This window comes from Giraffa tippelskirchi, chromosome 12 (genome assembly GCF_054371585.1).
Source record: "Giraffa tippelskirchi isolate mGirTip1 chromosome 12, T2T-mGirTip1v1.2.pri, whole genome shotgun sequence".
NCBI lineage: Eukaryota > Metazoa > Chordata > Mammalia > Artiodactyla > Giraffidae > Giraffa > Giraffa tippelskirchi.
The window spans coordinates 5591858-5608235 of NC_137286.1; the positions used below are offsets into that span (position 1 = coordinate 5591858).

The window sequence follows — 16378 nt, forward strand, 5'->3', positions numbered from 1 at the left end:
AAGCCAGTGCACTGCAGCAAGGAGTGCCCCCGCTCACCGCACCTAAAGCCCATGCACAGCAATGGAGACCCAGCGCAGCCAAAATAAACAAATTTTAAAAATCTGAACATGTCAAACTTTACCCTCAGACTTAATTGGCCAGACACCGAAATCATTTTCCTTCAGAATGTTGAGTGTGTTGCTCCAAGACCCTCTAGCTTTTGGAGTTACTGTTGAGAACGTCAGGGTTTCTGATTCCTGATCCTTTGTGTGTGAGCTCTCTCCTTCTCTCCCATTCTCTCTCTCTTTCTTTCTGGAGAGTTTTAGGACCTCCTCCACCCTGATGTTTTCGGATTTTACAAGGATGTGCCCGATATGACGATTTCTCCACCTCTGTGCTCGCACTGTGTATCCATCAGTCCCAGATAATTTTTGTGTATTATATCACTAATATTTTCCTTCCCATCATTTTGTCCCATTATATATGGGGGAAAAAAAATAGGGGCATTAAGTGAACTCTAGAGTGAACTCCAGAATCCCTTGGCCCCTTCCTTGACCTCGGCAGTGTATCTGAAGATTATTTGGGGAATTTGGAGAACCTAGAGAAAAATCTCTAAATCCAGACACTTGGAGAGAGGCGTGTCCCCAGAAATGGGGGGTGGCTTCGTGGGTAGCCTGGTGCCAATGAACAAGGACTTCATCTAACCCAGTTTTTCTCATCCTTGCCTGCTAGACCCTCCTCTTCCAGATGCAATGGGTCTGGGGTGGGGCCTGGGCATCTGCATTTTACCAGCTTATGAGGGGCTTCCCAGGTGGCACTAGTGGTAAAGAATCTGCCTGCCAATGCAGGAGATGTAAGAGACGGTTTTGATCCCTGGGTCGGGAAGATCCCCTGGAGGAGGGCCTGGCAACCCACTCCAGTATTCTTGCCTGGAGAACCCCAAGGATAGAGGAGTTTGGTGGGCTACAGTCCAGGGGTTGCAAAGAGTTGGATATGACTGAAACGACTTAGCATGCACACAGGTGAGTCTAAGCAGTCAGTGCCTAGAGCTGACAACTACTGATCTGACCCACTGGCCTTGTTTGGAGTCAGCTACTTCCTTGTGTCCTGTGTGTGCTTAGGCACTCAGTTGTGTCTGATTCTTTTCGATGGCTCAGTGGTTAAAGAATTCCCTGCGGTGCAGGAGACACAGGAGAGGTGGGTTCGATTCCTCGGCTGGGAAGATCTCCTGGAGCAGGAAATAGCTGCTTCCTTGGTGGTGGTGGTTTAATTGCTAAGTCGTGTCTGACTCTTGTGATCGCATGGATTGTAGCCTGCCAGGACAGAATCTCTCTGTCCATGGGATTCTCCAGGCAAGAATACTGGAGTGGGTTGCCATTTCCTTCTCCAGAGGATCTTCCCGACCTAGGAATTGAACCCGGGTCTCCTGCATTGCAGGCATATTCTTCATCGACTGAGCTATGAGGGAAGACCTAAGCTGCTTCCTTAGTGTTACTGAAAGCGTGGGAACACTGGTGTTGAATCAAATCCTACAGATAGAATTTTGGGTGAAGTAGAAAAGGGTAGCTTTATTGCTTTTCCAGGCAAAGGGAGACACACCTGGCTTCTGCCTTGAAAAATTGTGTGTCTCCATTGCAAAGACTTTGATGAGGGTTTTTATAACACAGTCAAGTGTGGGGTCTCTGACAAGATTAGGGTGTGAGCAGGATGGTCTGATTCTTGATGAGCTTCTCTGATTACTTTCATCTGGCCTCAGGTGGTTTCCTGGCTGCTCCTCCCTTGCTTAGCAACTGTTCAAATCCACACTTTGGAACTCAGAGAAGGTCATGATGGCTCGAGTCTTGCCTGTAAGAAATGGGGGACAGAAAGGCCTTGGGGGCCCACAGGGCCTTGCTCGGCCTCATTAGGACCCTGACTCGTTTACAGGGGCTCTGACAGTTTGGGATGCAAAGATGTGACTCTCTGTTGCAAAGTTGTGTCCTAGAATTGGGTCTTGGTGGGGCTGAGCCTGTGCTGGAAAGAAGGATCAGCCCTGCTCTTAGGGTCTCAGAGTCTCTGGTTGGGCTCTGGGGATTCCCAAGCCTTTCCTCTAGCAGACTGCACCCCACCTGCCTCACTGTGTGTGGCTCAGGGTTTGAGCCTGCCTTTTCTCATGCATTTGAGTATCTCTCCTTCCCAGCAGGTCCCTCATAAGATCCAGAGGCTCAGGGAGGGGTAGGACCCTCCCCAGGTTAAGGATCAGGTTAGAGACACAGATTCTAACTCCAGGGCTTTCCTGCTTAAACCAGCCCCCTCTGGTATCATTCATTCCACAAACTCTCTCTGAGTTCCCGGGCTTTCTGCTGAGAGGACACTGCGGAATGTTGCTGTTCAGTCTCTCAGTCGTGTCTCTTTTCTACCCCATGGACTGCAGCACGCCGGGCTTCCCTGTCCTTCACTATCTCCCAGAGTTTGCTCAAACTCATGTCCATTGAGCTGGTGATGCCATCCAACTATCTCATCCTCTGTCACCCGCTTCTCCTCCTGCCCACCATGTTTCCCAGCATCAGTGTCTTTTACAATGATCAGCTCTTTGCATCAGGTGGCTAAAGTACTGGAACTTCAGCTTCAGTAATAGGCTTTCTAATGAATATTCAGGGTTGATTTCCTTACGGATTCACTGGTTTGATCTTCTTGCTGGGCAAGGGACTCTCAAGAGTCTTCTACAGCACCACAGTTCGAACGGCAGTGAACAAAGACGTGGACCCAATTGATGGTTCGGTTAGTGAAACTACTCATGTCACAGCTTCTCTGCCCAACTGCGGACTCACCTAGGGGCTGGGCGAGGGGGACAACTTCACTTCAGCCCAGCCTCACTCAGAGCAGGTCACAGGAGGAATTACCGTTACTGCTGTTGTTGTATCAAACAGGAGGGGGCAGGCTGGAGAGAGTGGGAAAGGCTGGTCTTGGAACTGGCAGCAGCCACATTAACAATTAAGGTCTTCACCGACTTCATTTCCACCATCAGAGCATGAAATATTCAGCAGCGGAGGAGGCTGGTCTCCGATCTCCGCAGAGGGCAGAGCCGGAAGGGCAGCTGCCCAGGCCTGGCGGGCAGGGCATCTAGAGGCTGAGGTGGGGTCTGGGGCTGGGGGTGGGGGTCTCTGGAGACGTGGCCCAGAGGTATCTCATGCAGATGGTGCAGCGCCACAGACCCCCAGGAAACACCACTGGGAGGGTCCCAGAGACGGGCAGGGCTTTGTCCTGAAGGAGGGTACAGCTGCAGGCAGGCAGATGAAAACCAACTATCACAGGTGGGACTGCTCACCTGGGCTTCCCCCTTCCTAGCACAGTCATGATGGTCACAGAGAAGCACCGCTGGTCTCAAAGACCACACGTCTGGGGTCTGGAACTTATCACCTGGAGTAAATCCTGTATATCTGACAAGTAACATAAGTCATGTCTCACTGCTATCTCTGCACATTTGAAAGTGTCAATTTGATAAACATTTCAAAGATGTCAGAGTGGGCAAACCTGCTGGAGTGTTTTGGGTTTTTTTTCCCCCTAACATACTGGGCACCTCCAGTATGAAATTTAGCCTGGGTTTCTCTTGTGCTCTGAGTGCCATGAGGGTACAGACCCAAGAGAAGCTCGTGCTTGTGAGCATGAGGACACAAACGGCAGCATTGCTAGTTACAGCAGAAAACTAGAAACAAATGTCCTTCAACAGGAGAAGAGAAGTAAAGGTAATGTATTCATGCAATGGAAATTAGATGGCGGAGTTCTCAGCTGAGGAGATTTCACTCTCAGCAGCCATTTGGCAAGGTCTGGAGACATTTTTGTTCTTGTTTTTTAATTTTTATTTTATACTGGAGTATAGTTGATTTACAATATTGTGTTAGTTTCAGGTATACAGCAAAGTGATTCAGTTGTACATATACACTTATCTATTCTTCCATTTGGGTCATTGTGGAATACTGAGTAGAGTTTCCTGTGCTATACAGTAGGCCCTTGTTGATTATTTTATATATAGTAGCTTGTATCTATTCCCTGGGTTGGGAAGATCCCCTGGAGGGCATGGCAACCCACTCCAGTATTCTTGCCTAGAGAATCCCATGGACAGAGGAGCCCGGCGGGCTACAGTCCACAGGGTCTCAAAGGGTCAGACACAACTGAAGCGACTTAGCAAGGTCGCAAGTGTATCTGTTAATCCCAAACTCCTAATTTATCCCTTCTTGCCACCTTCTGCCTCTGGTAACCATGAATTTGTTTTCTGAGAGTCTGTTTCTATTTTGTAAATGAGTTCATTTGTATCACTTTTTTAGTTTGGAGACATTTTTGGCTTTCACAGTAACAGGGGCAGGGGCATCACTTCCATCTAATGGGTGGAGGCCAGAGAAGCTGGTAAACATCTTACAATGCGGAGGACAAACCCTCCCCGCCCCTACAACAAAGACTTCTCCAGTCCTAACTGCCAACGTGCTGAGGCTGGGAAACCTCGCTATACAGCCAGCCGTGCAAATAAATGAACCCCAGCGACATATTTCAACGTAATAATGCATGACTTAAAAGCTTGCTGCCAGAGAATACATGAAGTATAATACCATTTGAATAAAGTTCAAAGGCATGCAAGATTAAGCAGTATATTACAAGGGGGAAATACAGCATTATGAGATACAGGAATAAGCAATGCAACATTTAGGATCGTGCTCACCCTGGGGTCAGTGGGCTGGCCAGGTGACCTGAGAGGGGTTCCAGGGACCAGTGACATCGGTGATTCCTTAAGCTGGGCAGTAGGGTTCCAGGCATCTGCATTGCAGTTTGTTGTGGTAGGAAATCACTCATAATGAGAAGACTAGTGTTTTGAAGTGCACGGAGCTGGGAGCCGGTCCTTCAAAGAGCTCTCCTCACTAGGTTTCCCCGTGATTGAGGGTTCCTCCCCTCCCCCTCCCCCTTTCCCCTTCCCCCTCCACCGGTGCTTTGCTCCTGGAGGCTATGGTCTGAGCAGATGTCAGCAGCTACAGGGGGAGGAGGGTATTTGTTGGTTCCAGAGGGGAAGGGAGAGGCAGGGAGGGATGCGGGTGCTGATCCCCCACCACTGAATTGATCCCTAAAGGCAACTCTCTCCCACCTCTGCCCTGGCCTCTGGCCAGCCTGGCTTTGCAGTCTTCTGACTGTGTCTCAGCCTCAGCTGACTCTCTCTGATCCATTCTTCCCCTCACAGCTCCAGTCACTTGCTCTTTATCAAACAAAATCTGCCAGGCCCCTCTTCTGCTCTATACTCTTCTGCGGCTCCCACTGCCCTTAGGTTGAGTGTGTGCTTCTGCTTGGTTGCTTTACTTGTGTCAACTCTTTGCGACCCTGTGGGCTGTAGCCCGCCAGGCTCCTCTGTCCAGGGATTCTCCAGGCAAGAATACTGGAGTGGGTAGCCATTTCCTTCTCCAGGGGATCTTCTTGACTCAGGGATTGAACCCCTGTCTCTTATATCTCCTGCATTGGCAGGCGGGTTCTTTCCACTAGCACCCTTAGGTTAACGCTGAGACTTTTGCCTGTGACATTGGTGGTTCTGGAAGCTGTGCAGTGCTTCACCGACTTCCTGATCTCCAGTGAGTGGGCGAGCCCACCCTCCCCCTAGATCTCCCAGTGCTGTCCTCCAGGGGTTGATATCCCAGTAAACTTGCCTGCTGGTGGCCCAGCATCACTGCAGTTTCCCCACTTAAAAATGTGAGAATTGAGACCCTTTATCGCTAAACCCCATATTCCGTGCTGCACCCATCCCAGAAGGAAGTCGGTGGCAGCCCAAGGCCATAGCAGGCATCCTTTGTAGCCCTGTTTGCCAGGGGCAAGCACTAGGCTTCCTGGACAGCCCTTGTTTCAATGTACCTCAGGGTTTGCATCTGGAAAATGGGTGCAAACGTCCTTGTGGGAAGATTGTCCTGATCCAGAGGGTGGGGAGAATGAGCAGGGAGGAGAGGCACATTTCTCCAGACCTTGACACTGGCCCCGTGAAGGAAGGCTCAGAGGAGAAAACTGGCTCAGAGAGGGTAAGGGACTGGCTTAAGGTCACCCAGCAAGTGGGTGAGAGAAGAGCTGTGAGACAAAGCTAACAGCACGCAGTGATTGATCTGTCAGCAGGGAGAGCTGGGACCCTCTACCCAGTGGTCCCTCCAGAGGCGCAGGGAAGCTCTCTGGCTTAGGGACAATATGGAAGGCGGAAGCAGGAGGAAGCTGAGTGATGGGTGTGGTGCAGGCAAAGCGCAGGCCTCCCCACCGTAGAACCAGAGTCACAGTGAAAAGGATGTTGCAGAGCAGTGGGCGTGCAGGAGGCTGTAGTCTATGGGGTAAGGGGCACTCATGGGCTCAGAAGGTCATGGGTTTGACTCTCAGCTCATTCACTTGCTTGCCTTGTGACCTGGGACAAGTGACCTAGCCTGTGAGCCTTGGTTTGCCCCTCTGTAAAATGGGGATTGAGGCTTTTAACTGAGGACTGCATTGAGGACTCAGTGAGACAATCCCTGTGAAGCCCTTGCCCAGGGCTGGGTAGATACGTAGCAAGTGTTCAGCAAACACTGCCCTTTATTGATGACAATTCCGGTTGCTTTTCCATGGGCCCTGATTTCATTGCAGCCTCTCAGCTGTGCATGGTGACTTCCCCCGTTCAGGGGTGCAGGGTGGGGTGCAAAGAAGAAACCCAGAGTCCCGGACCTGTCAGCTGCCATCGCCTCCTCGCTGACCTGCAGAAATCCTCAGCCACCACACAAACCTCCACTGGCCGCACCAGAGGCCTTGGATATCCACCAGCCTCTGAACACTGCCCATAAGTTTGCACTCAGCGATCTGAGCTTTGTGGAGACAAACAACACAGCCAATAGGAATCCATGTTAAATCTCCCAAGGGGTTAATGACATTGTCATTCTGATCATCACGTGTGAGGGCTGGTTTAGGACCCCTGGCACCCACTGGGTGCATGGTAGGAGGTGATGGTTATTATTATTGCTGCTGCTGCTGCTGCTCTTAGCCATCAGAGCCTCAGGAAGGGGCCACACTTCCCCTGGAACTATTCCCCACTGTTCTCTGCCTCTTCGGGCAATAAAGCATGGCTGTGTCTACACCTACCCCTCGCCATCGCTCCCCTCTGGGCCTTGGCTTGGCTGTTGCCTCCACCTGGATGATCTCAGCCCTCTCCTTCCCCATCTACAATCTGATAAACCCTTACTCTTTCAGATTCCCTTCGGGGTGGCGGTGGGGTGGGGGTGGGTGTCACCTCCTCCAGGGCCTCAGGATGCTCCCACAATTGTGTTCTGCTCCTCTCTTCTGTGGTACTTTCCACACTGCATTTCCAATGCATATCTGATTGCACATATACATATGCATTTATGCATAAACACTCAACTAATTATGTTTGTGTGTTTAGGAAATCAATGAATGAAAGTGACCTTAGGCAAGTCATTTCCCTGCTGGGGCTCAGTTTCTTCATCATCAAAATGTGGGACTCAGACTTGATTGATCACGCATTTACTCAGCAAACAGCAAAGAGTGGCTGCTGGGAGGTCTATGCTCAGGGCATAAGAACCCCCTTTCCCTCCCAGCCTGGAGACAATTTACTTACCCCTAGTGTGCTCTTACCATTTCCAGGTTCACAGACCCTGTGATCAGGAATCATTTTGTCTACTACAGACTAGTGTACTGGCTGTCACCCCAGCTGGCTCTCAGAAACATTTGTGTGGCTTTACATGGACACATACAGCCCTGCAGATTCAGAAGAAAAAAAAAAAATTTGAGGAGTGGTGGTGGTGCATCTTTATTTTTTTCCAAGACCCACAGCTACTTGTACTGGCCATCTAGAGAATTATTAGGGGCTTCCCTGGTGGCTCAGTCAGTAAAGGATCCACCTGCAATGCAGGAGACTGCCTGCAGTGCAGGAGACCTGAGTTCGAGCCCTGGATCGGGACGATCCCCTGGAGGAGGAAATGGCAACTCCCTCCTAGTATTCTTGCCTGGAAAAGCCCATGGACAAAGGAGCCTGGCAGGCTACAGTACATGGGGCTGCAAGGGTTACTGTATTAGAGATGCATGGTTCAGTTTTACAGATTTCATGACAAAGCAGAGCTTGTTACGATCACATAGCCAAAAAAACCAAAGACACTTGACATTTTTGGGATCCTGGCTTGGGTGTAGGGTCTGTTGGACCGTCAGTGTTCTAGGGGGGTTTGGCACTTGCTGGACCCTTAGGGAGGGGGCTCTGGCTTGGAGGGTTCCCCATGCTTCAGGACCCTGTTTCAGCTCTGGACCCTCTCACCCTCCTGCTGTCAGTCTTGTGCCCCAGACCGTCCAGCCACAGTGGGGAGAGCAAAGACTGTCCCTGAGGCCACCTACCCAGTAGCCTCATCTCTAGCCCCTTGTCTTTGCTGCACCAGAGGGACGTTAGGGATGCTCTCGTGAGTTTTGGCAAGGGGGACTCTGGGTCCCACACCCTGCAGATAGATGATGCAAGTAAACCCCATCTAGATGGAGGCTTCATTTTTCTCTTGGAAAGTTCAGCTGAAGCTGCCAGCCCTGGAGGATCAGAGGACTGAGATGCCATGGGAACAACCTGGGGCCACGCTCAAATTGGGGGGAGGGGCTCCCCACAAACAGTGCAACATCTCAGCAACTTCCCTGGTGCTCACCCTTCACTCTCCCAGAAGCATCTCTCTGCCCAAAGGGGTGGAAGGGTGGGGGCGGAAGGGAGTAGTGAAGCTGTACTATCCTATGACCCCACACCCCCACCTCTTCTCCACACATGGGCTGGAAAAAGAAACGTGTTAGTCAAGCAGTCCTGTCCAGCTCTGTGTGGCCCCATGGACTCTAGCCCACGCAGGCTCCTCTGTCCCTGGGATTTCCCAGGCAAGAATATTGGAGTGGGTTTGGCATTTCCTTCTCCAGGGGATCGGGATCAAACCCAGGTCTCCTACACTATAGGCAGCTTCTTTACTGTCTGAGCCATCAGAGTGAAGCTCTTAAAAAGGCAAATCGGGTCATATTGTGTCCTGCGTATCCCCCCCACAGCTTTCCCAGCTGCCTTAGAATCACGGATGATCTGGCCTCTCTGACCTCATCTCTCACACCCCTTCCTTGAATAGGCCACTAACAGGCCAGCCCTAAGGCCTCTGCACTAGCTGTTCTCTTTACCTGGAGTGCCCTCCCCCTTATCTTTGTCCTTCTCCTCACTCAGCGGCTTAGACCGCGCCTCCTCAGAGGTCCTCCCTGACCACGGGATCTAAAGTAACTGATAATCACTTTCTGCGACAGCAGCTGGTCTTAATCCCCTGCACAGCACTTACTACAGCCTCCCAGTTCTCCAGTTTGTTGCTTTTCTTCCCACCCCTCCTCCCGCAGAGTGCAAAGTGCCCCCACCGGGCAGTGGCCGCCGCTACCCTAGAGAATTCCCCAGTGGTCCAGAACAAGCCTGGCTTCGAGGAGGCGCTGTACACGGTTGTCCAATGAGTGGCTGGGTCGCTGTAAACCCGGACAGCCGCTGCCGTGCGGGCGCGCGCGCCGGGCCGTGGCGCTCTCGGTCGAGGGCGCGGGTTTTATCTCCAAGCGGGTCCCGGGGAGAGGGACGCCCCCCTCCGCCCGCCTGGCAGCAGACTCGCCGTAAATGCACTTCAGGGACGCGAGGATAACGAGATGGATTCACACAAGCCCGTGGGGGGAGACCCGGGTGCCGGGCCAGGCTGCCGGTGGGGAGGGTTTTTTTTTTTTTTGCCGCGGAATCGGCGCCCCCGCCCCGAGTTAAGACCCCAGTGAGAGACCTTCCCCTCCCCGCCTCAGTGGTCTCCACGTCGCGAGTCACAGATCTGCTCCCGCATTCCGGGACGAGCGGTCGGGTTGGCGGGGGAACGGCGCGTGTTTCTCAAGCCCTCGCCCTCTCGGGGCAGGGAGGAGGGTACGGGACCCCGATCCGGGAAGGCGGTGAGGCCCCCTGGCCCTCCTGGGGCGCAGACGCCGGAGCCGCAGCCCCGGGCTCGAGTGGAAAACGCTGCAACCTCGGCGCGCTCCAGGCTGGGGACCTCGGTGGAGAGCGGGGTGGAGGAGGAGCCGGGGGCCGGGAGGCGGACAAAGAGCCACTCTCCGCCGGGGAGAGCGACCCCCCGGGCCTGAGTCCTATTGTCCGCCGTATCTCAGACTGAGCTGGAATCTGGTGCCCTCGGCAGGGAGAAGGGGAGCTGTCCTTCCGATCCTGGGTATTTGTATATGCGGGGCGGGGGGCGGCGGGCGGGGCGCGCGGGCCTAGGAAGGGGCTGGGCGCCCTTTTCCACGCGTCTCCTTTAAGGGAAGCCCTGCCCCACCTTTCCCACCGTCCCCCCTCCCCTCAGCCCTACCTGCATTTTAAAAGCGCCCTGTAGCCCTGGGATTGGCGGAGGCCGCGTCCTCCGGCCGCAGAAACTTGAACCGCGGAGGGGGGGCTGTGGGCAGCCCGGAGGGCGGACTGTACCATCTCCCGCGGCGTCCCCCGCGTGCGCCCCGCCCCTCCCACACACCCCCGGGGAGGCCCAATCGGACGGGCGCGGGGGTGGGACCACGGCTCGAGCGCCCCTCTGGCTGGGCGCCGGGCGGGCGGGCGCACGGCGCGGGGGAGACGTGGGGACCCGTCGAGCCTCCGCCCGCCCGCTCGCTTCCCCCCCGGGAGGCGGGGCCCGGGCCGCGTGCACCCCGCCCCTTCCCCGCCCGGAGTAGGCGGGGCGGCTGGGGCTCCGGAGCTGGGCCGGGGGCGGGCCTCCGCCTGCTTAGCCCGAGCCGGGAGAGAGCCCGGCACCGCGGCCGCCGACGCAGCAGCGCTTCCAGCTCGCCGGGTCTCCAGACACACCGATTCCCCGGGGCGGCCCGGGCGGCGGGCAGGCGCTGCGTGAGGGCGCGCGAGGCAGCGCGGGGCGGGCCGCACGCGCCCCTCGGCCGCCACCACCCCCCCACACCCCACCCCGCCGCCCGCGCGCGGACCGGCCCAGCGCAGCCCCGGCTCGGGGAGCGCCGGCCGGGCGAGGGCGCGGGCGATGCCGCGGTGACGGCCCTGCCATGGCGAAGCCCCCGGCGGCAGCGGCAGCGGCGGCGGCGGCGTCGGAGGAGCTGAGCCAGGTGCCGGACGAGGAGCTGCTGCTCTGGAGCAAGGAGGAGCTGGCGCGGAGACTGCGGCGCGCGGAGGGCGAGAAGGTGGGCCTCATGCTGGAGCACGGCGGCCTGATGCGCGACGTGAACCGGAGGCTGCAGCAGCACTTGCTGGAGATCCGCGGCCTCAAGGACGTGAACCAGCGGCTGCAGGACGACAACCAAGAGCTGCGCGAGCTGTGCTGCTTCCTCGACGACGACCGGCAGAAGGGGCGCAAGCTGGCGCGCGAGTGGCAGCGCTTCGGGCGCCACGCGGCCGGCGCCGTGTGGCACGAGGTGGCCCGCTCGCAGCAGAAGCTGCGCGAGCTCGAGGCGCGCCAGGAGGCCCTGCTGCGCGAGAACCTGGAGCTCAAAGAACTGGTGCTGCTGCTCGACGAGGAGCGCGCGGCGCTGGCGGGGGGCGCGGGCGGCGCGGGCAGCGGCGGCGGCGGCGCCGGCTCCCGCAGCTCCATCGACAGCCAGGCCAGCCTGAGCGGGCCGCTGCCCAGCGGCGCGGCGGGCGCGGGTACCCGGGACGTGGGCGACGGCAGCAGCACGTCCAGCGCGGGCAGCGGCGGCAGCCCAGACCATCACCACCACGTCCCGCCCCCGCTGTTGCCTCCCGGGCCGCCCAAGGTCTCCGACGGCAAGGGGGTCGCCACGCGCCGGTCCCTGGACGACCTTTCGGCGCCGCCGCCGCACCACCGAAGCATCCCCAACGGCTTGCACGGTAAGGACGGCGCCCGCCGGGCAGGGAGCTTCTCGGGCCCAGAGCCCTATTCCCCGCGGGCGGCCGCTACTCCGGACCCCTCCTCCGGCTAGCGTCGGAGAGATATCCAGCCGGCCTGCGGTGGGGCTTTGTGGGTTTTTTTGGTGCTGAGCTTTCCGGTTAAGCGATGGAGGCGTGTCCCTGCCGCGCTGAATCCGCAGCGGGTCCAGGACCCCCAGACTCCTCAAAAGTTTCTCCCCTGCGGAGTTTATCGGTCTCAGAATCTGGGACCTTAGGGCTGGCTGGAGATGCCGCAACTCTGCCTGGAAACCCTGGCCCGGGACCGGGAAGTTTTTAGTGAGGGGAAAAAAAAAAAAGTAATAGGCCCTTTGAGCGAAAGTGAAATTTCCCCCTCTTCTTGGAACAACAGGCAGCCCCCAAGCAATGTTCACCTGTGTGCCGGGACGGAGCTGGCATTCCTCCTGGGCTTCTCCGTGCTGCCTGCCCCTGGGAAGGGTCACAGGCAGCTGGGCCAGAGTACTGGGGCCGGAGAACCTTCCTGGTTTGCTATTACTCCTGCCTTTCTCAGGCGACCCTCCCCACCTCCCCCCTCCCCTGCCGTGGGACCTTTCTCTACTGAGGCTCTTAAGATTTCTCAGAGGAATATAGGCTTGGACTGGATCCTGGCATTCTATCTCCTTGGGCCTCGGTTTCCTTATCTGTAGAATGGAGCCGATAATCCCTACCTCCTGGATTTGAGGCAGAGATAAAAGCCTCTGAAGGGGTCTGTAAACTGCTGCTCACCTTCCAGGAGGTGCCAAGGTTGGCAGCAACGGCTGAGGTGTGGGTGGGAGGACCTTTGGCCTCGGGAAAGCCCAGCTACTGTCTTCCAGCCCACGTGACTGTTGGGCCCTGGGCAGAGGGCTCTGTAGGAGCGGAGCAGCTGGTCGCCCTCCCCATGCCCAGCCCTCTGATCGGTGGCTGTCCCTCCTGTCTTGCTCCTTTCCCTCTTCCCTGTCTTTCCACATTTTTGGTGGCTTGGCTCCTGCTTCTGGTGGCTGTTCCTGCTGCCTGAACTATTTGCCTGAAGGTGGAGATTAAACAGCCCTTTCTGGTTCTTTTTAAAGGCTTTCCTAGTTCAGAGAAAATGTATCTAGGCCTTAAATGACTGTTTTTCCCCTGAGTGACAGCCTGGGAGCTGGGTGGGGGCGGGACAGGCTCTCTTTGCTTTGGTGGCCAAGTGGCCTCTGCAGGTGCCTCAGGGTGGGGGCTGGGGTGGGAACTGGACCCTGGGGAGGTGGGGCACTAGCCCAGCGCAGTTTTTATTTACCTTCCTAGCCTGTGAGTTGGGGCAGGGCTAGGTGTAGAGGGATATTTCGTTACTGATTAGCAATCTAAGGCTACAACTTGGGTTTCTCTCCGGTGACTCTGTATCCACCTCACCTGCCACCAGGAAGCTCCTTAAGGCCAGTAGGAGTAGCTCAGAGTTTGGTGCTTTGCACCATTTGGGGAATGAGGAGTCCCAGTCTCAGCCTCTCTGGTCTTGTTTTCTGGGGCGGTGGCGGGGGGGTGCTTGGGAGAGTCAGATTTCTGGGCCTCGGTTTCCCCAAGTGCGGTAGGAAGCGGAGGACTGAGCCAGTCTGCGGCTAGGAAGCGAAATGTTTCTGGTTTTCAGCTGCATCATCAGTGACACTTGGCGAGGGTGTTTCTCTGCAGGGCACTAAAGTGTCAGGGCATATTGGCAGAGAAGTTCTGGCATATTTTGGACAAGGAGACGGTGTCTTCATTTGCTGCAGCAGTGAGCAGAGCAGGTGTGGAGGACTGGATCCCACCTGAGGTTTCCCAGCCCACTGAGGGGCAGGTGGGGTGGAGCTGTAGGGTTTCCTGTAGAATCCACGCTCCCCCAAGACCTGTGCACACAGGGAACAGGACTGCCACAGATTCTGTGGTGGCACAGCTTTGTGTCAGGGTGAAATAAACACTCAGCGTTATAATCACAGATTTCAGTCATCAGTGGGATTGTTGTCATTTAGTTTTGTCTCAAAGTTGAACGTGGCCTTGAGATGGTCTCCCAACAGTATGAGTGGGATATCTGGAAACAAGGAAAGGCCCTTCTCTTAAAAGCCACTCTTCTGCCCTTGGACCTGTAGTTTTCGGTGGAGACCAAGCTGGAGATGAGGCAGATAACAGGCCCCAGTCTGGGTGGTGGTGAAAGTGGAATCAGATACCAGACTGGTGCCTCAGATCCTTTGCTCTCGGCTTATCCTCACAGGAACCCTGCGAGGCAGTATTATCCCCATTTTACAGTCAAGCAAGTAGAGGCTCAGAGAGGTTCTGAGCAATTCCTGGGAAGGCAACTGAGGTTGAAATGTAAGTTGTCAGTTGCCTGGATGGTGCTGCGGGGGTCGTGTACTGCTCAGGCCATGGGCTGGCTCACGTCTCTGGCCTGTTGTCATTTTGGCCGATAATGTTCATCAACAGACACTGCTGACTCCCTGTTCTTGATTCCAGCCCACGTTTGCCCTGCTTCTCCTGTCCCAGCAAATGTCACTTCCTTATCGGTGACCACTGAGCAGATGGTTGATAACCTCCATACCCGGAGGGCTCAGACAATCTCCCATTGGAATCGCCCCTCTCCCCTCTTCTCTCCGGCCGGGGACCTCACTTCACGAGCCTCTCTCTGCTCCTCTTCTGTGCAGTGGGTCCTCTACCCCTGCAGTCGGTGGGCCTCAACAGTTGTCAGGACCTTGTCATACATGTTTCTCCCAAGGATCCTCATGAGAAGGAGACAGACCCGTTGGGGATTTGCCAAATAGACATCAGCCATTCTCTTTGAAACTCTGTTTGCTGTTTAGACAGGTAGCTCTCTCAAATGTTTGCGGCTGAGCTGGTGTCTGGTTGCACTTCCTGGGGCGCAGTGGCTCTGTAGTCCTGTCTCGAAGCTGCAGGGTACCTGCAGCCCCGCTGGGTGCCCTCGGGGCCCTAAGCAACCATGGTGGGTGGCTGGGTGGCGGCCCATCTGTATTCCAGGCTGGGCCTGGGCCTGACTGGCCTGTGAATGGGGATTCAAACAGACCTATTTTCTTGGTTTTTTTTTTTTTTTGATAGAGGTCTGGGCTGAGCTAAATTGTTGGGGGGCAGACTGGGACAGGCGAACCCCAAACATCAGAAAGTCAGGTCTGCACTTTGAACTAATGCAATTTTCAAACAGAAGTTATTTTTAACAGTTCTCCCGTCCCCCTCCCCGTCCTGCGTGTCCCACCTTCTTTCTCCCTCCCGCTGCCCACCGTGTCCCTGTTCACCTCGGTCCCAGTCCCCTCATGACGTCACATGGCCCTCTCCCCCTTTTGCTAACCCCAGGAATGAGGGCCTCCAGCAGCCCCCATTTATACCTTTAAAAGCTTGCATGAAAAGTTTGAGCTTCTCAAAATAAGATGGGTTTGTTCTCCTGCTTGTGTTTTTTTTGTTGATTTAAAGGGAGGATGGAGTGAGGTGCTCTGGGTCTTTAAAAAAAGACAGAGTCTCTGGCCTTGAATAAGTCTTTTCTGCCCCAGCTTAGCAGCCTAGGGGCAGGGCGCTAATGGGCAGCTTTTCCTAAACCCGGCCAGGCCTGGGGGCAGAGGTCAGTGAAGACAAGGAGGCAGGGTGGAATAAGCCTTTCCCCCTCCCTCCCCATCCTGGCCCCACCACCCATCAGTGGTCTTGGGGTACCGGACCCCCAGGGCCAGGAGCTCGCTGGCCGGTAACCCAGGGCAGGTGCCCTGAGCCTCACAGTTTATACCTACACAGAGTGTCCCAGTCCCAGCTCCATTCTGTTCAAAGCTCCCAAGTAGTCCCATATTGCAGATGGAGAAACTGAGGTGTGGAGAGGTGTGGTGACTAGCTCCCAGTCCTGTGGGCTGGCTGGGGCAGAGAGGGGTGGCTGGATCAGTCCAGGGGATCTCTCTCAGCCTCTGGTGTCAGAGCCTGGGCCCACCGCCCCTCTAGGCCAGGACAGTCTGAGACTCTGCCCCCTGCCACGGGAGGCCCCTTCCAGCAGTGGAAGGCTACTTGGAGCTTAATCCTGGGCAGGGCACCTGTGACCTGTAGATGGACCCAGGCAGGGCGGGGCCTGTGTAGCTAAGGTGTGGCTCCCCTTCTCAGGCCAGACCCAGAGCCTCAGTCTTGCTGTCCTGTTTCCTTGCCTGAAGTTCACGGCTCCAGAGATCTGTGGATGGGGAAAGTGCCAGCTTCCACGCACGGTGTCCCTCTTCACTTCTATTTTCATTTCCTTGCTTCCCTGCCAAATAGCTTCTCTCTGCTGTCGCTGCCCCACCAGACCCCTTACCCAGGGCCTGGCCTCTGAGTTCCTAGGACACAGACTTGGTTTTTATGTTGATCCTGGAGCAGCACGATTAGCAGGGAAACCCTCCACTGCACACGGTCTGTGTTTTGCACTGGTGGGGGATTTCCTATGCTCTGCTTGTCCTCATTGACACAAAGCATCGGAGGCCTGGACCCTGCTCAAGTTCTGGGACCTCTGTTTTCTCATCTGCAAAGTGGGAAGCTGTGACCTGCCTTCGGGTTGAGGAAGGAGGGAGCGTAGG

General features: G+C 55.8%; 1 protein-coding gene across 1 annotated transcript in view; it reads left to right on the forward strand.

Moving 5' to 3' along the window:
- The first annotated feature begins 11014 nt into the window (after window positions 1–11014).
- CCDC85C (coiled-coil domain containing 85C) overlaps window positions 11015–16378 on the forward strand; it is a 77870-nt gene continuing 72506 nt past the window's right edge. Inside the window, exon 1 of the mRNA XM_081549791.1 lies at window positions 11015–11813. Within this exon, the coding sequence (XP_081405917.1) occupies window positions 11015–11813 (799 nt within the window). The remainder of the gene's footprint in view (window positions 11814–16378) is intronic.